We start from the raw sequence: 25,713 nt of genomic DNA on the forward strand, positions 1-25,713 counted from the left end.
TGGGATGAAGGATTAGAGGAGGGGAAAGAGAAACAGCAGATTCGTTTATAAGACACGACTCTGGTTCATGATCGGGTGTATTGTTGCATATCATCCTGCCCCCCACCCCCTCCTCCTTACACACCATTCCCTCTTTCATCATTCATCATCCCTCCCTCTTTCTGCCCGCCTCTTTCCATTTCTCTGACATTTGCACTCATCCCCCCCAACACACACACACACACACCCTTTTGCGTAACGTGACATCCTGTGATTACGAACTCGCCTGTCGAAAGTATTTGGCTTGTTTACACTTTCAAAAGTTCATAAGCGATCCCCCTCATTTAGCTGTCAGCTTGATTGGCTTATTGTTCTCTCGCCGCATCGCGTCGCTGGTCTGAAGCATCTGACCTTAATAAATGTCTATCAATTATGAATGCAACACTTAAACAGTGAGAGTTGGCACGTGTTGAGCTGAGCCAGACGATTGGCTCAGAGCGGAGGCCTGGGACCTTTTTTGACACAGTATTTCAAAATTTTAAGTGCATTTCCACCAAGGGGAGGAGATGATTAATTCTTTCATTCTGCCACTTTAGGTTCAAAGTCAGATTCATAATTTTGACACTTTATTATCTTTTGTCAGTAGAAAATAAAAGAGGTGACCTGAACATTTGCCAGGTCATTTCCTGTCACATTAACTTTGGACTTTACAGCGGCACGTTGATGCTGTCACAGATTTGTGGAAATCTCACAGGACAAAGCAGCATTTGAATGAGTTGGCCTGCTTGTTCCTTCACAGACGTTCAGCCGTGCCTCTGCAGCAGGCAGAAATGCTAGCTAAGCTTGGCCCACTGGATCAGGGCAGGTCCTAGGGGTCCTGGATCTGCCAGAGGCCTGATCCACTAAGGGCTGAGCCGGGCTGAGCTGGATTGGCTCGGGTCAAGCCCATCAATAGCACAAGGGACAGCAATTAATATTGTCAAAGCAGGCAGGGGAGAGTTGCAGCATCGACAAAAAAGAAAAGTGCGCTGTGACACTTTGCTTCCCCTGTTTCCCACATTTAGATTGGGCGCCGGCCAAGAAGACAGGAGCGGCGGAGAGACGGAGACAAAGAGAAAGTGAAAGAGAAAGGGAGAGACAAAGAGTGGGAGAAGGGGGAGGCAGTGTACTTTGAAACATCAGGCACCAATAATCAATACTTGACAAGTCATCAGCAGTTCTGCTGACAGTAAAGGAATACGAAGCTCTTAAACCCTTCTGCCATCCCTCCTCCACCGGCTCTCCTCGCTTTCATTCCATGTTTTGGACTGAAATTTGGACTGCTAGTAATTTTCTCCGTGGTTTGCGTTTCAATCGTCCCCGCCTACATCTTCAAACTCGTCATTCCAGAAAACGCTCCCATCTCTCACTCTGGCTTCTTGGTGACAGCTAAGGAGCTAAGGAGGAGAGGGGAGGAGAGAAAGAGAGAAGAGGGGGGGGGGGGATTTCTGCCGTGACATCTACTACATCTCACTTAGATGTGACAGTGATCTGAGACAGAGGACAGCTAATGAAATGAAGGAAATGAGGGGAGCGGCGCTGTGAGCACAGCGTGACAGTGTGAGGGAGGAGAGCGGACAGCAGGACACGGCAGGACAAGACCGCAGGGCAGGGCCGCACATGACACCGACCAATGAGACACACCCCGGACGAGGAGGCCAGTGCTGCGTTCGGGTGCTCATCTGAAGGTGGAGGTCACAACGTCAGTAAGCAATTTTGTAGCACTGGCATTTCCAAATTTCCAATATCACTTGAAGGCATCAGTCACTCAACAATGAGGAATGGAAGACAACTAAGATCCTATATTGTCTATAACATATAGATTATTCTCTTCATTCAAATCATCCTTGCCAACTTTGGAATGTCAAATTCATGACGGATCTACACAATTTTGTTGTTGTCAAGCTCTGTAGAAGGCTTTTATTTTTAGTCTAATGCAGACTTTGTTCGCTTTGTGCACCAGTAAGACGACAGATGCGAAGCTGCCACAGGTAAGTGATAACAGCAGGTACACAGGCGCACGCCGAACGCCATTACAGACCAATCAGCCCCAGCAGCCAGGCATCCACTCCGCTTTGAAGTGCATTTGTCACATGAAACACAGCCACGCTTGACTTCAAAGAGGGCATTACAATAGAGCCACGCTTTTCAACTTTGATAAGGGCACGCTCGCCATTTCTTTAACTGCACGAGGAGAGGAGAGGAGAGGAGAGGAGAGGAGAGGAGAGGAGAGAAGGCTGATACTGAACCTAATAAGGAGCTGATGAAGGTTACAGTTATTAAAATGTAACAATGTTGATCTGAGATGTTTATATGGACACCAGGACTAAATACATACGCACACCAATTTACAGGATGCGCACAAAGACTACACACACACACACACACACACACACACACACAGCTGTCTTCCCCGAGCATGTGTTTACTTCCAAGCATTGTTTGACTGGCCTTCTTATCTATAATAGGAGCGTCGCAATTAAATTGGCTGAAGCGACTGCGAGACACAACTGCTCTTGCTGAAAGTTTTTGTCTGTCAGACACACACAAACACACACACAGACACACACTATAACACGACAACGATAAGGGAGGAGCATAATCGAACACCCATCCTAAACACCAGGACGAACACACATCCAGGCTGAAAGTGCAGACTTGGAGGCTTACGTGCTGCGAATGAATAAACGCTGTAATAACAACAGATTTAATGTCTCTCACCTAAACACATTAAAGAGAATGGCAGGAAGCACCATTCACAAAAACAGTCTTTTAGGTGTTCCCTTTTACGGCGACAGAGGCGGCTGTCTCTCGGCAGGTGGCGGCGAGCGATAAAGAGGCGGAATTGACGTGGCGACAGGGAGATAAAACCACGTCGACAGGCAGAGGGGGGAGAGCGCCAGCACGGAAATTGAATTGCCGAAGCAAAAAAACGCTTGGGAGCGAAAAAAGCCGAGAGAGACGAGGAGAGGAGGAGGAAGAGGAGCGGGAGGAGGAGAGGAAAGGCTGGAGGAAGGATGGAGGGATGCTTAAAGGAGGCTGCAGGTGTGCACTCCGGGCCAGACAGGCTGGAAGTGACAAAGGAAGAGAGGACTGGAAGGTGAGGTGGAGGAGAAGAGGGATAAAGAGATTCACACACGCTTCCATTGTGTGTGTCCACCGCCGCGATTCATCACCGGGCGAACTGTCAGTGTTGTAAATGAGAAAGTAAAGTGTTTGGTGGAGTGGAATCATGACAGCAGATGACATGGGGGGGATGGGAATGGGGGGTGGGGAGGGAGGGGGGTTTGGTTCCATCATCCCCATAGTTACACCTCCACTTTCTTCACATTCCCTTTCCTGTAACATCTCCTCTTCCTTCCACACTGCTACATTTGTCACATGGAAACATTCCTCCATCACACCAGTGGCTTCACTCTCATCTCCTCATCTCCTCATCAACCCCCATACCCCCTCCTCCCCCTCCACACACACACACACACACACACACACACACACACACACACACACACACACACACACACACACACACACACACGCCGAAATACACAATTATCATGCAGGCAGCAGCCAGGCAGAGGGCTTTAGAAAAGCCATTAGCCAACCAAGTCCTCATATCTCCGGGGGTTTAATGCACTCTGAAGGAGATGACACGCTAAGACAACAATGCTGCCAGTCCCCCTCAGTGTGTGCAAGTCAGTGAGGACAAGTACACACACATTCCAGCAGAGTACATCGCAATGCAAAGACAAGAGAGTAACATAGGCTTAATGCTGATGTCAAAAGCCTATAATTGGCAATAATGCCTGTGATTTGTTATTCAGAGAGCCGATCAAGTCCTCTGATTTTTGTTGAATATTCAATTAGAGCCTCGCTTTCATGCCAGCGAGCGTTTCAGGAGAGTTGGAGTCATATTAAAAAAAAAAAGGCAGATGACAATTTTTGAAACACCTAATCATGTGTGTGTGCCGCCATGCACAGGACAGAGAGGAAACAGGAAGGCTTTCATAAGTGACAAATAAGAATAATGACGGGCGGCGAGCAGAAAGCTGAAGCACAGAAATGGTTTGTCACTATCTCTATGTCTCTCTCTCTCTCTCTCTCTTTCTCTCCCCCTCTCTCTCCCTCTCCAGCCTGTAGCCTGGGCTCAGACTGTCGGGGAGAAAATCCAATTTCTGTGAGCGGCACCATGTTGGCGTGATAGGATCTATCACCTGGAGCGAGAGCTGCGGCGTGCACCCAACCTCAACGGCAAAGCACCTGTTACAACACAGGCAAACATGTACACGCTGTACTGCAATGTGTTACGCTCACAAATGGATGAAATGCACACACGCACGCACACGCACACAAATGTTAAAATAGAAACGTGTTTTTTTTGTTTTGGAGCTTTTGTCAGTTTGGTTGGAGAAGATCAATAACACAGATACTGATGGCTGGATCATAGCCTCGCCTCTGTGTGTCAGCTCACCCCCAACTCCCTCACACACACACACACAAACCACACACACACACACACTATGGTTTCACTCTGGCAACCTGACACCACAGCACTTCTTCAGACACCCAATAGGGTCATCGCCGTGGTCAGGAATAGACTCTTCACAGAGCTCTGTGCAGTGAAGTCCTCATCTTCATCGCTCACATGAACAGGTGGAGTGTTTAGGCGGTGGAGACCAGTACCTTCATCGCCTCGGCTTTCTTGTGAAACATCTCCTCCATGTCCGCCGCCAGTCTCTTCACCAGCCGCAGCCCGTCGATCTCCTCCACCCGCACTGCTCGCTCAAACTCCTTGTATTTCTGCAGAACAGAAGCAGATTCAGAACATTCAGGTGGTTACAAAAAACAGTGTCCTTTCATATTTGACCCACCCCTTGATATGACTCAAGGGGCTGCGAGGTCGAGTCTGCAAGATTGAACGGAGCCAAGAACAGAAGACAGAGAACGACACAAAGTGAAAAGGAGGTGGAATCTTTTGTATCTATCTGTGTGGACGAGGACGAGAAATGGACTTGAAATTTACACAGATTGGAATTAATGACAAAGATCAAACTGGAGTGCCGAAAGTCATTTACATATTTGTTCCACCTTTATTCTACTTTGGCTCAGAAGTCAAACCTGAACTTTATAACAGCTCTTCCTTCACACCAAACCAAACCAATTATCTCAGCCCACAAAATTACCATCCCCGTTTAAACCATCAGTGACACACTTCAGCCCCCCAGTGCTGCACTAAATCACATTATTCTGCTAAAAACACGAGTGTGGGGATGCTGAGCTTAAACCAGAGACTTCACCGAGGACACTGACATTAAGTCGCGCTAATTCCACATCTCACACACTCACACACACGCCAACTGTGGGAGTGTACTTATACGAAAAAAGGGAAACCATTTCAGAATTCCGTGCACTACAGCTGAGGGCGACTCTCCGAGGTTTGAACATAAGATTACAGCCGTATCAAATGGTGTGTGTGTGTGTGCACTCTAATGTTATGCCAAGATGTTGTGCTCACATGTGTTGCTCTTAGCTGCTTGAGCTCAGCAACAGATTGGAAACTGGGGGGGGTGAGAGGCTTCAGTTGTGTCAATGATGTGAAAGGGTAGAAAGTGTGTATCGGCTATAATAAATAAACAAGCATGAAAAGGGAGATGGAGTTGGTTTGCTGCTTTTTGTGTCCATCTGAGCTTGTGTGTGTGTTGTGTATGTGTGTGTTGTCTAAGTCAAAAACGATGTGGAGACTGAGAAGGAAGACAGAAAGAAAGAAAGAAAGAAAGAAAGAAAGAAAGAAAGAAAGAAAAATGTTCCTTTGTTTTCCTGACACAATACTGACCACACACACACACACACACACTCCAAACCTCAGTCATCAAGCGCAGTGATAAGCAACAGTGCTGCACATTAATTGCGGCTGAAAATAACATCTCGTGTGGCCGATACCGCTGAATGCCTGATGAGTCAGAACGGCAAATTACCCCGACAAGGACGGCAGGAAAAATCAGAATAATGAGGCTGACGTGCTGTGATGTGCAGCGCGGCCAATCACAGGAGCAGAACATTGCGCTTTTATAATAATTCTCAGTCCTGGTGGTATGTTGAAGCTGACATTTACACAGCCTGGCTCCACCGGCTCCACTTCCCTCTTTGTCTTCCTTTTCTCTTTTGTAATTTCTGCTTCTCTTCCTCTCATTCCACCGCCTCCATCACCTCCCGTGCTAATGAGACAAACGGATTGACTTAAAGATCACAATCATAGCTCATAAAAGAAGGGATTTTTAACACTGAATTGTGGCAGCGCGCGCGTGTGTGAGACACGGTGAGACACGGTGAGACGCTAAGAGGCTCCAGCTGACCACAGGCTGTCTGTAGGCCCATATTAGCCCGCAGCTATCTGCCTCACATCACATCATCATCACAGCAAAGCCGACTCACATATTTCCACATTGACAATTCCCAGGAGACAAGGAAGAGGGAAAAGCAACCGACAACGGGCTTCAACGGCAGCAGTATGCAGGGCCGTGTGCCTCTGCTGCTGAAGTGTCACTGAGCAACAGCAACGGCAACACTCCCCCCAAATGAGTAAAATTAAACGGATGAGCCATCTAATCGTACATAAAGGTCGTAAAGCAGAAGTAGGAATAGCTGGATGTAGGATGTGATGTTAGACGGCAGCACCTGCTGAAGAGCAGCAGCGAGGAACAGAACTTAAAGTTTCTCTTTCCCTCCCAGAGGAAAGCCAGTTGTGTAGTGCTCATAGATACTGGCCTCATTTAGGCTCCCTGTCAGCTTCTGTAGTCTTGACTTTTTACCGAGACGAGGCTCTTTATCCTCACTTTCCTTTCAGCACCGCACTCAACAGTCAATTTGTTCCATTTATCCCTGCAGAGTTGTGAGATTGTTGGTAAGAGCAGACACATTTCTCTACACTGTGTCGTTCTGAATAGTGTATAATCCTTATATACATAATAAAACAAAAGCACATAAGTCTTATTGTCATTGCAATGGTGGCTGAGACCAAATTATGTCTCGGCTTACGTTGACAGAGACAGGAGGAATCTTTAGCGACACACTTTATGAACACACTCTACAGCCGAGTGTGAGCAGCTGGAGTGAGGTCACGGTGTCACGCACGCAATTTGCACACTCACACCTGCAAGCTGCCCCTGTGTGTGTTTGTGTGTGTGTGCAGTCTTGTCCACAGGGCAGCAAACGGATGTTTCTCTCTGCCATGGCGACCGCTCCCACGGTGACGCCAGCTGTGCAGCTATACGGCCATGCGTCACCTGATGTGACCGCCGAGAAAACTACTTTTAGCCCAAAGTGTTGAAGACAGAGCCACTGCAATACCAAACGCAGTGTGTGTGTGTGTGTGTGTGTGTGTGTGTGTGTGTGTGTGTGTGTGTGTGTGTGTGTGTGTGTGTGTGTGTGTGTGAGATAAATATCTCTTGTCGCCATTGATGCTGTGTTCCATCACATGAACGAGCTGATGCTGCTAATCTCTCTCCCACACATTTTGCTGGGACTTTCGGACAGCGAGCAGAGAGCAGAGAGATTCTCTGTCCAGGCTGCACTTTAGCGCCCAGATGCTCGTCTGCACAACTGAACAAACACACCTGCAGAGAGAAAACAAGCTCCCGTGCTTACACTGTTTACATGTATAAACCTGTGTGCATACGAGCTGTGTGTCCATCAGTGTTGTTGTGGACACGCAGAGTGACATCACTTCCTTTTCGTAGCTTTGTATGTGGATAGCAAAGTGGTTAACGAAGGAGAAAAAGTTCATTTCACACCAAGACTCAACCCCGATCCCCTAAATCCCAGCTCATTTACCGCATCACTAGAGTCCACTTTACCTTGGCTCTCTCTCATACACACACACACACACTCACTCACAGCTGTTTGAATATTAATCTTTCTCTTTCTTCCTCTCTCTCACACACACACACACACACACATTCCCTGGCGTTACAACATTCACACGCCTACATGTGTAAACAAACAATTGTCTTTATGAATGTACCCTTAACACATTATTCTTCACACTTTTCAAAGGATTCATTTACTAATTAAATGCTTCACCCTTCATGTTTACCACAGCAAATGTAAATGACCAAAAGCCAAAGCACAAATACGGCCTCTGGTCTAGTTCAGTTTGTTATGTTTCCTGTCTCGTCGGCTCTCATTCACAAAACTCAATGAAGCCCAGAGCAGAGAGGGGAAAGCAGTGAGAAGAAGAAGAAGAAGAAGAAGAAGAAGAAGAAGAAGAAGGATTTGGGAAAGTGCCAGAAGTTCCAGCATCCTCCCACAAATCGCTGTGTGTGTGTGTCTGTGTGTGTAGTATTGTTTGAGCCAGAGTATTTGGATTTCATTCCCCAAACCACAGCTTGGTTGCTCTGTTTCTGTCTACTTGTTTGACTACAAGTGGGTTGAGTGTGATGAGCAAAAAGGCTGAGTGTGTGACGAGTGTGTGTGTTTGGGGGAAGGAGGGGGGGGGGGGGGGGGGGGGGGGGAGAGAGAGAGAGAGAGACACAGAGGTCAAACAACTACCAGACTTAACATGACAATCATACAATATTCAATATTCAACTTTCCCAGAAGGAAAACATCAAATCCAGTCCTCGACACCACTGATGTCACCAACATGAAGAATTTAGGTTTTAGAATATTAAATTATGGCTGTAGAAATGTGTTAAAGCTTTCTGAAATAGAACTTGCTGAATTATTCAACTGACAAGTAAAGGCGTGTGTGTTCATTAACTCAGGCCGCATGTGAAAGTGTGTATTCTCCTGAAACATGTTCCAGTCTCGCAGTATCATCATATACAGTACATACATATAAAAGGAGCATTGATTCCCTAAAGCCATGTTTGTAATTACAGCCAACATGACTTGTGAGGAGGAGGGAGGAAGAGAAGGAGCGAAGGTGGAGCGACACCGAGAGAGGAGGTGAGGACCTGAAGGTGTCACGTGGCTGTGAAGTTAATTCTGGTTTCTGCTACTCTGTCAATGGCCCACAACCGTGTGTGTGTGTGTGTGTGTGTGTGTGTGTGTGTGTGTGTGTGTGTGTGTGTGTGTGTGTGTGTGTGTGTGTGTGTGTGTAACGATGTAATGGGAGAGTGAGAGTAATTGCGTTCTGACTGATGTTGCGTTGACTCTCCTGCAAAACACAGAGAGACTGTTACTTGAGTAAGTGAATCCAGCACCGCAGGATCTCCCAAGAAGGCCACATCATCACACCATCACACACCCTTTCATACACTCCCCTCGCACAGCAGCCGACAAATTGTTCCCTCAAAAGAAAAGAACCCTGGCTGGAGATGAAGTGGAACAATTAATTTCACGCTTGTGCTCCCCGCCTCCAAAGCATGTTGGTCTGAGTCCCGTATCTGGTGGCGCAGGGACACTCCCAGTGAATTGTAAAACACACACACAGACAAATCGTAAGTCCCACGCTTTGCTGTTAAATGCTGATGGCGCGGACGTTAAAACAAGACATCTACAAACGCGAGCAAAATCCAGGAGGCGGCTCTGCGTGCCTGAGCGGCCACGCCTACCATCGCCGCCCGCCATTCACCGCCAGACTATCTATCAATGAGGCTGGATATGGTATTGATCATAACGTGGAGGCATCTCAGAGTCGGATCGATGCGCTGGGAATGGATGGGCCCTGGTTAGTGAGCACGCAGACACGCACGCGCCTAAACGCTGATAGACTACTCAGTCATAAGTGGAGAAAAAGGCGGCTGCAGTTGGGAGATAGACGGGAGACATTTCTTTGTTGTCATCACTGGATGGTTAACACCCAGCAAAGAGTCAGAGAGGCGGACAAGAGCAAGACGGAGACTACATGAAGCACCAATGTGGCTCTGATACGCCACTTTTATCTAAAAAACGACAACCTGATCCCATCTTAACGTATTGTAAGGCAACAGGAGAACAAACATGTGACTACAAAACAGGTTTACATGTCAGAGGAGCAATATTTATCCCCAATTGAATGGGTGCTGGGCTGTGTTGAATTGTGTTGGGCTTGATAATGATGTAGTAAAGTTTGGTAAAGTAAAGTTTGATCACTTAGCCTGATTGATAAACACACTTGGCAGCCAGATGACGAGTCTGCCTTTCTGGTTTCTGGTCTTTCAGTCTGTTGACAGAAGTGACAGCTAAATGTGTCGCAGTCAAAACAAGACTCAGAATCATATCTGGCTGTTGAAAAGCATAATTACATCTTTCCTTTAGAGCTGAAGTGTGGCGCTCAGCAACTTGGAGGCGTCCAACTGAAGAGCTCGTCTTTAAAGTTAGGAGAGTCCATAAGTCCAGACTGAAGAGATGCTCAAACTAATACTTACTTACAAAATACTGATGTTTCTCATTCACATTATACATACATGTGGTGCATATCATACTGAAATGTAACAAAAATGACAAATCACCACTTTATGTCCATTATGCAAATGTGAAGTCTAAATAAAGGCTGAGGTATAAATGAAGTTGCTCTCTCTCTCTTTATTTTGTGTCTCTTTGTTTTATAATTTAAACCACTTTAAACCTCAGCACACTTTATCCCCCCTCATGTGCTGTGTGCGTGAGAGAGAGAGAGAGAGAGAGAGAGAGAGAGAGAGAATTAATGAGAAACAGAAGAGAGAGAGAGAGAAAGAAAGAGAGAGAGAGAGAGAGAAGAGAGTTTAAAAGATGCCTGAGGACTATTGAGAGCAACAGAAGAACAACAGCTGCACACACGCAAACACGCACACACACACTCTCCATGCTCAGGAGTGTCTTGGGGTGCGCTGCTTCTGTTGCTTATGCACCATTGCTCATCAAAGTGGGTGCCAAATCCCTGCTCTGTCTAATGACCACCATCTTTCAATGTCCTCACATGCCATGCCACCACACACACACACACACACACACACACACACCAAATCGCCTTGCAGGGGTGAGGCTGACATCATCTATCCCAGCATATGAGCACACATCTAAATTCCTACATCGCCCATTCAGACCTGAGCTTAGAGTGATTCCTCTGCCAGTACAGCGCTCCACATTTCTCCACGCCACCATAATTCACTTCAACAAAACATAATAGTACCAAAAGCAGGTGTGATGTGTTCCCATGGAACTGATTAATAGTCCAGAGTCTATCTGCGGTCGCCTGGTTTGAGTCGGTTTGAGCAGAGCTCTGGAAAACATTTTTCATGCTTAGCAGCTCGTACAATGTGGCCTGCTGCTGCCGCTTCCCTATTCCACTCCATACATTCTCACAGTCTCAAATTGATTCAAGCAGCAGCCAGCGTGAAAGTGGAAAGAACGAGAAAACATTGTGGTGGAGGTATTAAGGCAACATTCATCCTCACAAGTGGAGATTTATTATGGGAAGTTACACTTTTGGACCACAACTTCATTTGACTTCCCTTTGAAGTCCTCACTAAGAAGGAGTGGGAATGAATGAACCACCAAGAGTGGAAACATTAAACAGTATGAGCTTGAACTAAACGCCTTGAACATCTTAAACATTGGAAAGAATGCAAACTAAACCGTCACTGTAAATCAAATCCAAGATGAATTGATACGTTTGTAGGCAAAGACGAGGTTTGGAACAGAGTCCAGTTTTGAGCTGTGACCTCCAACGTGCACTGGATCGGTTTGCAGTCGAGTGTGAAGCAGCTGGGATGAGGATCAGCACCTCCGTGTCTGAGGCCGTGGCTCTCTGCTGGAAAACAGCAGCTTGTCATCTGTGGGTGGGGAGGGAGCCGCTGCCCCGAGTGAAAGAGTTCAAACAACTCGGAATTGTTTTCACCAGTGAGGGTCGGATGGAGACCGAGGTTATAAGGCGGATTGTTGCAGCTTCTGTTGTGATGTGGTAGAGAGACCTGAGCCTGAAGGCAAAGCTCACACTTCACCAATCAATTCACTACATTCAAACTATTTACTGAGGGAATAACATCAGGGTTTTCTCGTTTTCAGCAGGGGGCCCTGATTCACCCTTAGGGACAAGTTGAGCTCGTAAGCAGAACCGTTTCTCCTGCACATGTCTAACTGGGAGGAGACCATGGAGCAGACCCGGAACATGCTGCAGGGATTAGAATGTATATCCCATCTGACCTGGGGAACGTCTTGGGATATCCCAGAGGATCAGGAGAAACATGCCAGGGAGAAGTAAACCTGGGAGAGGCTGAGTGGACCTGGTGTGCATGTTTGTGTGTTTGCATGCACTTCTGTGTAAAGCTTCTTGAAATTTCAGATGCACAGTCCTCACAACAGGACTGAGCGTAGTTTGGATCAATCAGTATGATTGTCAAATTTCGTAAGGGGAAATTAAAATGTAAAAATGGTCCAAATCTGACTCTGTCCTTCATGGACAAACTGTTTATCACTGCCAGACGTGTTAACCTCCTGCACATGCCAACAACACTGTAATCAATACGGCTCAGCATTGATCAATTCTATGTCAGTGTCACTTCCTGCTTAGCGTTACCTCAGCGTCGTTTACACGTTAGCCTGGCTGCTAAACCAGAAATGCTAGTGGAAAACAATGACATGCAATCAAAAATACTGCAGAAAAGCTCATATGTACGGGTGATTTCACTGTCTGTGTGTGTTCTGATGGGTGTTAAGCAATCTGTGTGTGTTTGGTGTAACTCAATGCCTCTGTTCCTTGTGTAAGTCAGTGTGTGTGTGTGTGTGTGTGTGTGTCTGTGTGCTTGTGCTTGTGCCAGAATACAGCAAGTGTAGGTGAAGGTCATCAGAGGGAGGGGCAGCTGTCCCACTGAGCTGGAGTTGGCAGCACTCGCTCTTAGAGCAGTGCTGTAAAAATAGGGGGGTGTGTGCACTGTAGCCTCCATTAAGTACTGTCAAGCTAAGAGTGTGTGAGTGTGTGTGTGAGTGTGTGTGTGTTGTGGCAGAAGTGATGTAGAGGCAGAAAGGGTGACTTGGGACACGCTGAGGCCGTCAGACAGCGGAGGGAGTGCAGGAGGATATTGTGCTTGGACGGCAGAATGTTGTTTTTTCAGTTTGTTTTTTTGTTTTGAGGGTGTGAACGCAGACACAGACGCACACACAGACACACACGCATACACACACGCACACACAGATACCTCCTCCAAACACTGAAGCCTCCTAAGATCCCCTCACATGTATCCTTTAGCACCGCAGCTACTATAGCACATCCATTACTCAAACAGAGAGAGAGAGGGGAGGGAGGGGAGTGGGGCTGCAAAAATCACGCCGATCCAGAAGAGCTCTCATACCTCAGCCAAGGCCGAGCAAAACCACACAGAATTTGTCGTGTGATAATAAGCTAGACCAAAGAAATGAATTATGATATATATGATTTTTTTAAAGGACGTTTTCTTTGCCATTAATGGCTTCTGATCTTTCTTTTACTGTCTCTGACCTTTTCTTCTTATCTGAGTCACTGAATGTGTCGAAAGAAAGGAGGATTTTTGTCTGTGATCAACAGAGCGGCTGATGTCCTTCCTTCTAATTAGTGTGAAGCTTCATCAGCTTTACCTACAGTTCACAGGGAGGAGCCAAACACGCGGCAGGATGATTGATGTGGACAGCAACGAGTCATAGACAGTCCTTCACACAATGTCGCACACCTTAATGTGTTTAATAGCACTAGCCCCGCCCCTTTGCTGCTCTGCATAATGTTTACACTCTGCATAAAATCTGGAATTCAAGCAAAACAATTTGTCATAATTACGGAGGTGCGTTACTGTGTGTGTGTGTGTGTGTGTGTGTGTGTGTGTGTGTGTGTGTTTGTGTGCTTAAATGTCCGGTGTGTCTGCAGGTCAGCAGAGGCAGAGCCAGACCTGAGCCAGCGATGACAGATGACAGAGGATATTCATCTTCAGTGTTTCACATTCATCATCCGGCCCTCAGCTGCAGCTACAGAGGCGTGTTTTCACCGTATGCAAGCATTAAACGGGTGTGTGTCAGGAACTGGGATGGGAAAAAATAAAATAAACAAGAAAGTCGACTTCTTTTTTAGGAACACAAACTAAATCAAAGACGTTTCACTCTTGTAAACTAACGAGCCGGGGGGACGGATCGAAGAGGAGGGGGGTGAGGCACAACAAGCCATCAAAAGACTCTTGATTTTCTAAGCCCTGCAAACACAGCATCAGCAGTTGTGCTCTTTAAGAATTTAAGTTCTTTAATCCCTGCTCTCCACGGCGAGGGCGCGGGGGGACACCAGCGGTTTGATTCACGCCGTGTTTTGCTTTTCTCACCAACAAAGCACTAATTACAGTGTGAGTGAGCGGCTGCGTTAGCTAAAGCCGGCCCGCCAGGACATGAAGGGACAGCGGCACAGGCACAGGACTCCCGCGCAACGCTGTAATTAACTCGGTGACACGCCACACCCCTCCTTCTTCACCTCCTCCTCCTCCCAAAGCTTTCACTTTCCCAGAGAGAAAAAGAGAGAGAGAGAGGAGAGGGAGAGATGGGATGGGAGGGTTAAAGGGAGGTTAAGGGAAGAGGGGCAGTCATCAGTACACACCCACACACGCCTCCTTTCCTCACCTCATCGCCAGCCGTGCTGAACCGAACCTGACAGCTATTCAATTTTCCCAAAGCTAAATCTAATCTGCGGCGTCTCCCCCTCGCTGACACACGGTTACACTGGAACGCCTCAGCCATCATGCAGCCCTGGCAGCAGACTGGCACCATCACACACACACACTTCATGTACCCAGACACACCCAGACACACACACACACACACACACACACACACACACACACACACACACACACACACACACACACACACACTCTGAGTCATTCATGAACTGGAAACAAGAGAGGGGGAGGTAAATAGAGGCTATAAAGGGAAATAAATGAAATGAGTATTTATGGACCCGATAACAATGCAACAGAACTCACGCAGGCGGGAAAAAGCTGCATTATTATGTCACAATTATTATGAATTACAATATAGATAATTACTATGTTTAATTTTGGAAAATCAGGTGAAAGAGGAAAACATCCTTACATGAACATGATATAAAAATCAATTCTATTCCACTCTCTAAAGGCTGTTTGATGGAGATTTGGGGATTAAAGGCAACAAATATCCCAAAAATGAAAGCGACTTCAATTATGTTGATTTCTTTTGAACAAGAACGTCAAATAACTAAAAATGCTAAACCAAATCTATAAATGCTCCTTATCATATTAGACGAAAGCAGGAAACATAAAACATTTCATCGACTCATTTTGCAATTTCCCACTTAAGCAGGAGCCATTCTTCCCCTGTTGTGAGCCAAATATGTAATTAATTGAAAATGAACTGGAGGAAAAATGTAACGCAGAGTCATTTCCATTTCAAAATGGGACAATTAGTCGTGCTCTTAAATCCCGTCGGTGTGAATGCAACGAAAATAGATCTTTCATCGCAAAAACAACAAACATGCAGCAGCTAATCAGAGAGAAATGTGACCTCACTGAGCTTTCTGAGGAAATATGACATACGTGTGTGTGTGTGTGTGTGTGTGTGTGTGTGTGTGTATGTGTGTGTGTGTGTGTGTGTGTGTGTATGCGCGCGCTTAATTAACCAACATTGTGTAATCAACTGACAACTATATTTCGATTTACAAAAAGAAATGGTAACACCTGATGATCCTTTGACATATTGTGACACATTGAAAGTAATTGTTGATCACATATATAACACCATATTTTTTCTAGCAAGTGTCAAACACAGGAAATGCATGGGTAACACATGGTAGCACCTTTCCCCTCTCTTCCCTCCCGCTCACTCCGTGTTCCAGCCGGCCCTCCTTCTCCTTCTCTCTTCCCCCGTCCCTCTGAGCCTTTACACTTCACCCAACGACTTCAGTGCCGTCGTTTATTCCTCAACCCTCGCTTCTTTCCCCAGGCACCGCTCTGCCCCGTCTGCACTCCTTTCAGTCTATACAGGAATACTGTGGGCCGCATTAGGCTCTTTGGTCATAAAGCAGAGTGGCCTGGTGCTACTCTGTATCAGCAGCCATGTACTGTACAGAGACCACACACACACACACACACACACACACACACACACACACACACACACACACACACACACACACACACACACACACACACACACACACACACACACACACACACACACACACACACACACACACACACACACACACACACACACACACACCTCTCCCAGGCGAATCGATTCCAACCTACTCAGGTCACACATCATTACTCCCTCCTATCATCCTCTGCCCTTTTGCTCTGTACATATCTCAGAGTGAGAGAGAGAGAGACGGCGTGCAAGCGTGTGATTGAACACACTTTTAGGCAGGTGCGCAAACTTAACACGGACACACACCAGCGCGCGCACAAACACACACACACATCCACACACACACCCACCCAGATGCAGCTTATACTTTTGGAGAGAGGGAGGTAGACGTGCGGCGGTTACTTTCAGACAGGCGCGGTGACGAGCTCACAAAAGCGATCGTTTGTCTCGTATCTCCCATTACCACCAGGCTCGAAGTTACTTCAGCGTGACATAATGTCCCAGTACTTTGTTTCCAGGAAGCCATAACATCAGCGAGGTGAAAACTAGTCCAGCCAACAACATGTGCGCTCACACACACACACACACACACACACACACACACACACACACACACACACACACACACACACACACACACACACACACACACACACACACACACACACACACACACACACACACACACACACACACACACACACGGGCTGGCTCACAGTCAGGTTGCTCAATGATACATGAAATTAAAGATTTCAACAGAATAGCAGTGAAGAGGGTAAAAACACACAGAGCTAATTCTATCTATCAGTGGGAGATGTTTAATGTGTCTCAAACAGAAGTCTTCTGTCCTGTGTGTGTATGTGTGTGAATGTGTGTGTGGGATGCATGTATTTTATGTAAACAATGCCTCATACATCATGGGCACAACACTAAAAGCTGATTTGTTTTGCAAACCAGTAGGTCAGCAGGTTATTGATCATACTTTCCTTTCTCATACACACACACACACACACACACACACACACAACCTGGCTGAGTATAACCTTGAAACAAGAGCCGTTTCCTATGGATACAGGAAGCAGGCAGAGGGGACGAAGGGAGAAGGACAGATCAGGACAGGAAGTGAAATGTGAGAGGGGAATCACGCCAAATGTTGCACAATTTGACGAAAGAATATTTTTAAATTTTCTATTTTGCCTTTAAAAACAAGCCTATCTGTAAAATCTATTGGGCTGATTTGTTCTTAACTAATTATTTAGCTCATTAATTTTCAAATAATGAGATCCTCAATCTGACATCTAGCATTATTATTACAGATAATTAGATTTTGAAGTTTGCTTGATTCTGAGAATTGATTCTGCAAACCTGAAGCTGCAGGCAGCGTCCATCAAACTGTATCTGGATTAACATCCGCACGCACGCGCGCGCACGCACACACACACACACACACACACACACACACACACACACACACACACACACACACACACACACACACACACACACACACACACACACACACACACACACACACACACACACACACACACACACACACACACCTACCTGAGCAAAAATAACTAATCTATCCTATGATTTAATGTAATTGTGACTAAATTATCTTTAAATTCAATTTGATTAAATTCCAAATCAATCGACAATCCAGTAAGTAGATGTAGAATCAACATTAAGGTTTGTCAACATTTTATCAACAGTATTTGTCTTTCATGGAGGCACAATGGGTGCAGGACCAAACTCCTGGTCCATCTTCCTCAGTTGTGGTGTCTCAGGCTGCACGAAAGTGCTACTACTGTCCCCAGGAAGGGTTTCTGAATGTGAATCCTACTGACTGACTGTTAAAACACTTTTTCTTTAAAACATCAGGATGGCGAAATGTGTAATCTAAAGAAACCTGACATCATCATTACACCAGAATTCACTCAAAACCCCACAGCTCAAAACTCCTAATCTACAAGTTATGTGCCAACTTTGACACCTCCGTGACCTTTGACCTTTGGAGGGCCAGCCAACAACTTAAGTCAGATAACTATTGAGATCGTGCCAAGCTTGCTAAGGTCACAACATTTTGCCACACACTCCTCACGCATCTGCAGTTGCGTGTGTGTGTGCGTGTGTGTGCGTGCAGAGGAATGGTTTTGTTACACTAGGGTCAGAGAGACAACTCAAGAGAGACCGAGTTCATCTGTCCCCAGCCCAGGGGAAACACAAACACTCACCCACACATCACACACACACACACACACACACACGCTCCAGTCTTTCAGTGCTGTCCTCCTCTTGCTGTAAAACAGTGTGTGTCCATCCCTTCTTTCTGCCTATTGAAAAGCATATCGCGCCTGGGGGGGTGGACAAAAGCGGCCACTCAGACTGTATGGACACACAATACTACACAGTGCATGTGACATAATTGTGTGTGTGTGCGTGTGTGTGTGTGTGTGTGTGTGTGTGTGTGCGCACGTGCGTACATACATTCTGCACATTTGATATTCTAATCCAGTGAGTGGGCACAGTGAGTAACACTGCACTTTCCGAGGTGCAACACACACCAGATTGGGGTGAGAAAGATGCACTTTTCAGACAAAGAGGTCTCCACTCTTTTCTTTGCTCAATTAACCCGGCGGCCTTCATTTGCATCTCATAAAGAGGTCGTCGCTCTGTGGGGGGGTTATCGACTTTTGGAAGGCACAAAAAGATGAAAAGGGAGAACAGTTTTACCCCCGTCAAAAAAGATAACACCACTCCTCCTGTTGCCTTATCAGAGGCTGATGGAATCCACACTATAAGCCTGTGTGTGTGTGTGTGTGTGTGTGTGTGTGTGTCCATGTGAGTGTGTAACTCCAAGTGTGCACTCTTGCATACGAGCGACAGACACGGGCTCCGGCTACTCAACGTTTCAGCAAGTTGTGCGACACCTAACAGCAGCCCGCCAGTGATTTAGACACACACACACACACACACCGAAGCAAGAGTGTGTGCGTGTGTGTGTGTGTGTGTGTGTATGTGCACAGAAGGCACCATGCTCCTGACCGGCAGCACCTTCTGTCCACCGTCTATCCATTAGCCAGTTCTAAGTTGTGCTTCATCAACTGACCCTCCATTAGGAAAATTTGCATTCCATCACTCAGAGCGGCGTTACATTAAAGCAGAGTGGGAGAGGGACTGATACACACTGTGGAGATACACCAAAAAGGTAAGGGGGTGTTAGATATGTGAGAAATGTTTTGTTGCTTAGCAATAAAAACGAATGCTTCCCTGACTGCGTGTGTGCGAGCGCGCGTGCGTTTGTGCATGGCAGAGCGCGCGTGTGTGTGTACTCGTGCATCTGTCTATCTCAGCCCTGGAGTGCCATACAGAAAAGGACACCAATTTAAAAAGGCACATGTACCAAACAAGCTTTTAAATCTGTGCCTACCTCCTGAACCACATGCATTATCAACTCTGGAGTGGCTTAAAAGCACGCGGCCTGCAGCTGAAGGAGAGGAAGAGTGACAATTTTCTCAACTCCAAAAATGATTCCACATCGCTGGTTTCTGCTGGAGAGCCGTGATCTTTCAGAGCCACGCAGACATTTGAAAAGGTTAAAAAAAAGGCATTTTTAAGTGATTGGATAAACTGAATAAAGGCATCAATCCACATTTGTTAAATAATTGTAATATAGGGAAAAGCGTGCTTATGTGGGGTCCACATACACACACACACACACATACAATCTGACAATTACAAAAGCAATTTTAGAAATGGGAATCTCCACTTCTGCACAATTTTGCACAATATTTAAGTGAACATCTGATAAATGTGAGGAATCTTTCCAGCGCTTAGCAGTTCCTGCCTGCATTTTCAATTTCACACCTGAATTCAGATTCAGCGACAAAAAAAATACACAAACTAAATACCCACCTTCTGCAGCAGCTGGGAGCCAGAGTACTTTGCAGAGATGGACTTCATTTCACCACCAAATGCTGAAGCCCACAGCTTCACCCTGCACACAACCACACACACACACACACACGGAGAGGGAGAGAGAGGGGAGACGCAAGTGGAGTCAATGAAAGAGCTGTAAACAACAATCTGCTGAACTGAGGAGTCACTTAAACACTCCTCTACATCTGCTTTTTTAATGATGTCAAAAGAGCATATCACAATTACTCACATATTCTATTGTTTAACTTAATCTAGTAGTAGTTTACAGGCGGAGAAAGACTGAAATTTGGAAGAAAAAAAAGAGACACTCTGGGTCGTGAACGCACCATGGAGGGGTCTTAGCTGTAAATGGCGCTACACGACGTCATTTCTTTGCTTCTCTTAAGCATTACTGTTCAAACTGAGCCAATTTATTAGTGTTAGCTCAAAGTTGGACATGTCTGCAGTGAGTGGTCCCCCTGCTACTTACACGGCCGGAGGGATGCTCTGGTGCGAGCCCCCCGCCTCGGTGACCCGGGAGCTCAGAGCGGAGGAGAGCAGCAGCAGACACGCACACCACCGGGCACCGGGCACCGAGCCGGGCACCGAGCCGCTAAGATCCACCCGCATCCTGGGCAGAAGTTCCCTCCCGACGCGCACACGGCGAGTGTTAGTGATGGAGGGGGCGCTTAATGTTGCCGCCGTGGCTTTGCTACTCTCCGGAAGATCCCAGAATGGAAATTACAGATACGAAATAAAAACAGAAAAATCACAAGAAGAAGAAGAAAAAGAAGAAGAAGGAAAACAATCAATGCTGGCTAATAAGCCATGGTCACGTGTTCGGACGGCTCTCCTCTCTCTTTCTCCCTTCAGCGTGAAACCCGAGTGAGCAGCGTGGAAGGATCCTAAGCGGCGCGACTTTATCCCAAAGTGCCGCGGCTGCTGCGTGGCCCCGCTGACCGGTGTGTGGCGCGGCGCGGTGCGGAGCGGCGATGATGTCCGAGCGGCGGAAATCAAATTGTTTAAAAAAAAGTCCAGCTCGACCCGTTTCAACGCGGGCGCGAACCGCTTGACCGTGTGACCGAGCTCACCCACGCCGGAGTCTGGAGTGGGTGCGTGGGGTGGGAGGGGGGCAGAGCGGAGACCGTGGAGAACATCAAACGATACAGAGCACCCGAGCACGCCTACTCCTGTTGACAGATGCGACGAGCCTCCTCTCTCTCTCTCTCTCCTTCTTAATCCCCCCCTAGCTCCCTCTCACCCTCACTTTCTTACTCACACACACACACACACACTCACTCTCTCTCTCTCTCTCTCTCTCTCTCCCCCCTCTCTGTGTCTCTCTCTTCTTTATTTTCAGGATGGAGTGGATGCCTTTATTGTTGTTCCTTACTTTAGTCCTCCCTCTCTCTCTCTCTCTCTCTCTCTGACTCTAATACGGGGCAATAATAGCACAGCCTTCAGCTTTCATGTTAGATCAGGTCATGCACTGTATGTCCAGTTCAGTGAAGCAAGAACTACTGACAATGTGCTGAAGAAAGCATGCGCGAGAGAGAGCGGGAGGGAGAGAGAGAGAGGAGAAAAGAGTGTGTGTGTATAAAGAGAGAGAGAGGGAAGTGAGGGTGACAGGCTCCCAGGCAGAAGGAGGGAATGACCAGATGATAAGTACGTTATGCTGCATAAAGGCATGTCAATTAAATGCACTTCCCAGCAGCACTGATGTGGCAGTGACAGTGTGTGTGTGTGTGTGTGTGTGTGTGTGTGTGTGTGTGGCTATTGGCAGCCGGAGTGGATGAGAGCCCACAAGCTACCGACCCCATGTGACGGATCACATTTCCCACAGAGCTGGAAGGAGCCCTGCAAAGTCCTGGAAACATCAGATCAACACCCAATGAATATCTAGACTGCCGCAGAGTGGTGGGTGGGGGGCGGGGGGGTGCCTCAGCCTCTTTCACGGCAGACGTCGCCCGGTCACCTTTGACCCCAGGGTCGTTCGTCAGTAGATGTATCGTCTTCAATGTTGGCGAGCCCATCAAGCATCATCACAACTGAGAAATCCATTAGTTCATGGACATTTTGGGCTATGAGCCAATGAGAGAAATAGAGAGAGAAAGAGAGAGAGAGAGATTTTGTGTTTCCCACATTCCCTGGAACACTCAAACGAAGCAAATACGCAGACAACTGGTTGTGATGGTTTGCTCACAGGGTTAAAGACACCCCAGATAGCTCCTGAACACAACGTTGCTGGTTTGTTTCACGCTGCTCGTGATATAATAGCAATCAAACAAAACAACACAGTGGAAACCCTGAAACTCTCATTTAGGCCTTTAAGGAGGCATTTAGTGGACGTTCCCACCGTTACTCTCTCAGTCTTACCAAACGCGTTAATCCAAATCCGGTTTCAGTGACAGGTGATCATTAGCGTGTCGGCCTTTGTGCAACAGACCAAGTCTAGTGTAGAGATGACCCCAGTTTGGAGGCAGATCAGTCAGGTAGAGGTTGTGGGTGAAAGATAAGAACGGTTTGTTTTGCACTAATGAGGGACTAAGGAAGTAATTAATGGAAAGAAAGAAAATAAAAGGAACATCCATGTCCATCCATGTTTTCCAAAATTAGGCCTGCACACCTGGATTAGAGCAGCAGTTTGTGCCCATTTATTTATGATATCATCCTCAGTGGAGCACACCAATCCAGTAAATATGGGGTTTCCTTCTGCTGAGTAAAGGGAAGGATGGCAATGTGAGAACAACGTATGTCATCTTTTATAGTCTGCAAACATGCATAACAATACCAATAACTGCAACATCATCGCATACAAATGGATCAAAGCAAGTCCAGATCAGATCCAAACAGACCTGGTGCCTCACTGCATCATGCTGATGAAAGACAATATGGAAATATAATGCAACCATAAATCAACACATTGACATTCCTGACAGCTTTTTTCTCTAAAGTCTAACACAGATCTGACATATTCTGACACACTCATTCACATCCCGAGGTCGTGAGTTAACCATATTGTGGCGTTTGCTTCAGGAGGCATTTTGAAAACATGAACAACAGCTGTCGCAACTATCAGGAGCCTCTTAAAGACCCATAACATATCAAATGAAGCATCTGCGCTGTGTTAACACTCGTGTTAAACGCACAATTATCTCAGAACGATGACACGTTATAGCTCCATCACCATTCTACTCCCCTTCTTGTGACTTTAAACTGTTTACTTTGGGAAAAAGACAAACATAAACTCTCGCATCTCTTTGGAGGAGAGCCTGTCCTCAGACAACCTGTCAGCAGCGTGAGGACGTCTCCTTGTTTACATTTGCCTCGTCCTCACGTTGACCTCGGGAGAGACGCACTCTGTATCTCCGGCAGCTCATCAGCACCAAGGTCAGACCTGTGTGTCGTCACAGCACAGAGGCTCTCTGGCTGGTTGCCGGTTGACATGTTTAGACTGAACTTCCAACTCTTGAGTTTTCAGGGAGGACAGATGACGTCACTTACTGACAACTGAACAGTTTGCATAGGCAGGGACGTGGCTATACTGTAGATAGAAGACAAATTGTCCCTCGCGGTGTCCGTCTCTGGCTGTTGCTCTTCTTTTCCACTCTTGGCTTCCGTCCCATTTGGCTCTGGGAATTCCAAACACCATAAATAATTCTTTGCTACCAGGCACAGAACTGAACCTGGTTCCAAAAATATCTCCCTTAATTCAATTAATAATGAGACGCAGACTTTTCCTCATCAGCTGTGGCGGCAAAACAGCGGTCTCGCTCGCTAGATGGAACACAGCCACTTACGGGATATTGCACCGTCATGGATCAAAATATCCGCCGCATGCAAGATTCATTGGCCTCAGAAGCAAGGACGACCTGCACAGAAGCTCGGCATGACGCACAGCAGGGGGGAGGGGCAGGCAGGAAGCTCGGCGTGAGGAAGAGGAGCTGGTGTGAGCTTAGACCTGCTCATTCAGGAGAGGGGAAATTAATGATCGGGCATCTCCGCTGCCACCACATTGCCGGTGTGTCCTTGAACTAACCATTTCACATCAAACCAATGAGGTGGAAATATTATTCACAATTTCTCCAAACTTTTCTAGCTGGGGATCATCATCATCATTCACTTCATCCTCATTCAGAGTGTTTTGCTGGAACGTAACGGAAGTTTGTCTCTTTAAAGAAGCAAAAGTGTTACACTCCTGCAGACACCTCCAAGATCTTCACAGCTGCTCCCCATATCCAAGTGTGTGTGTGTGTGTGTGTGTGTGTGTGTGTGTGTGTGTGTGTGTGTGTGTGTGTGTGTGTGTGTGTGTGTGTGTGTGTGTCCAAAGACAAACGGGAGACGACACGGAAGCCCGCACAGTCCCCCTGTGTCGTATTTTTGACAAGTGGTAAATAGTAAAAAGAGACAAAGAGCTCGTTCAGCAAAAAGGAAGAGAGTGGGTGGACAAAAGCAGAGAGAGAGAGAGAGAGAGAGAGAGAGAGAGAGAGAGAGAGAGAGAGAGAGAGAGAGAGAGAGAGAGAGAGAGAGAGAGAAAGTGAAATGAGAGCTTCAGGCGTTTAAAATAAAAAAAAGATAACAGATTAATTTGTCATCATAGAAATGTGACGGAATGAGATGCACATTAGTGAACATAATTGTGATTAAAAGCAATTATAGCGCATTCATGTATTTTGCAGATACGGATCAGAACATTGAGCCATTTATGGAATTGAAATTGCTGATGGAAGAATGCTAAGCTCCGAGGAATCTAACAGTGACACCAGTGACCAAACACTGCCATTAAAGTGTGAAATACTGGTGAGTGGCTCGTCTTCATGCTGCGTGTTCAAGCATCCATCCTCTGGCAGACAAACACAACATGAACCTTGACCTTCACGCACTCTAGAGGGGGCCGGTAAACTTTTGCCGCCACCAAAAACTCTGCCAGCTACAAGAACCACAATTAAGCGAGTAATTAGGTCATATATCAAAACAATGGAGAAGCCGGGCAGAGCAGGGATAGATGGAGGTGGAGGGAGAGGAGATGAAAGCGGCGGCGGCGAGAGAGCGAGAGAGAGAGAGAGAGAGAGAGAGAGAGAGAGAGAGAGAGAGAGAGAGAGAGAGAGAGAGAGAGAGAAGGTGGGGAGAGATGAGCGAGGAGAGACGGGAGAACAAGGACAGATGAGCTGCTGAGAAATGAGAGGCTCTGATAACACGGGAGGACACGCAGAGGAACGACTACAGAAGAGAAAGAAAACACCAGAGGAAGTGTTAATCATGTAAAAAGAAGGAATGGAACTGAAGATTAGACAATCTGGTGTTTTTGTGTGTATGTGTGTATGTGTGTGTGTGTGTGTGTGTGTGTGTCATCCTGCTGACAAAACAGCACAATCTTTACTCCTCTGGTGTGTGAGGAGATGCAGGCGCTGAGCTGCTGTTTCTGTCTGCTGCTGTCTCAGTTATCGCACATGGGCAATTATTTTGTACATATTTTACATCTCATTTCCAATTATTTCCTGTTTTTGTCACTCATCCCGTCGGGCTCCTGCTCCGTTTCATTTAACTGCTGCGTCACGGAAGTTTTTCATACACGCGCAAACGGACCTGCGCTCATGAGGCAAAACGTGTGTAGGTAAACAAACGTACAGCAAGTGTGTAGTGTAGACTGAGTGTGTGTTAGTGAGAGACACACACACACACACACACACACACACACACACACACACACACACACACACACACACACACACACACACACAC

General features: G+C 46.7%; 1 protein-coding gene across 1 annotated transcript in view; it reads right to left on the reverse strand.

Annotated features, from left to right (window-relative positions):
* The window catches only part of cacna2d3a (calcium channel, voltage-dependent, alpha 2/delta subunit 3a), a 74,874-nt gene extending 54,138 nt beyond the window's left edge, over positions 1-20,736 (reverse strand). Inside the window, exons 1-3 of the mRNA XM_076167031.1 lie at positions 20,462-20,736; positions 19,969-20,050; positions 4,702-4,818 (exon numbers count right to left, since the gene is read on the reverse strand). Coding sequence (XP_076023146.1) covers positions 4,702-4,818; positions 19,969-20,050; positions 20,462-20,601 — 339 coding nt within the window. The 5' untranslated portion in view covers positions 20,602-20,736. The remainder of the gene's footprint in view (positions 1-4,701; positions 4,819-19,968; positions 20,051-20,461) is intronic.
* Positions 20,737-25,713: the final 4,977 nt, after the last annotated feature.

This window comes from Genypterus blacodes, unplaced genomic scaffold (assembly GCF_046128005.1).
Source record: "Genypterus blacodes isolate CSIRO-AG114 ecotype Tasmania unplaced genomic scaffold, CSIRO-AGI_Gbla_v1 ptg000156l_1, whole genome shotgun sequence".
Classification (NCBI taxonomy): Eukaryota; Metazoa; Chordata; class Actinopteri; order Ophidiiformes; family Ophidiidae; genus Genypterus; species Genypterus blacodes.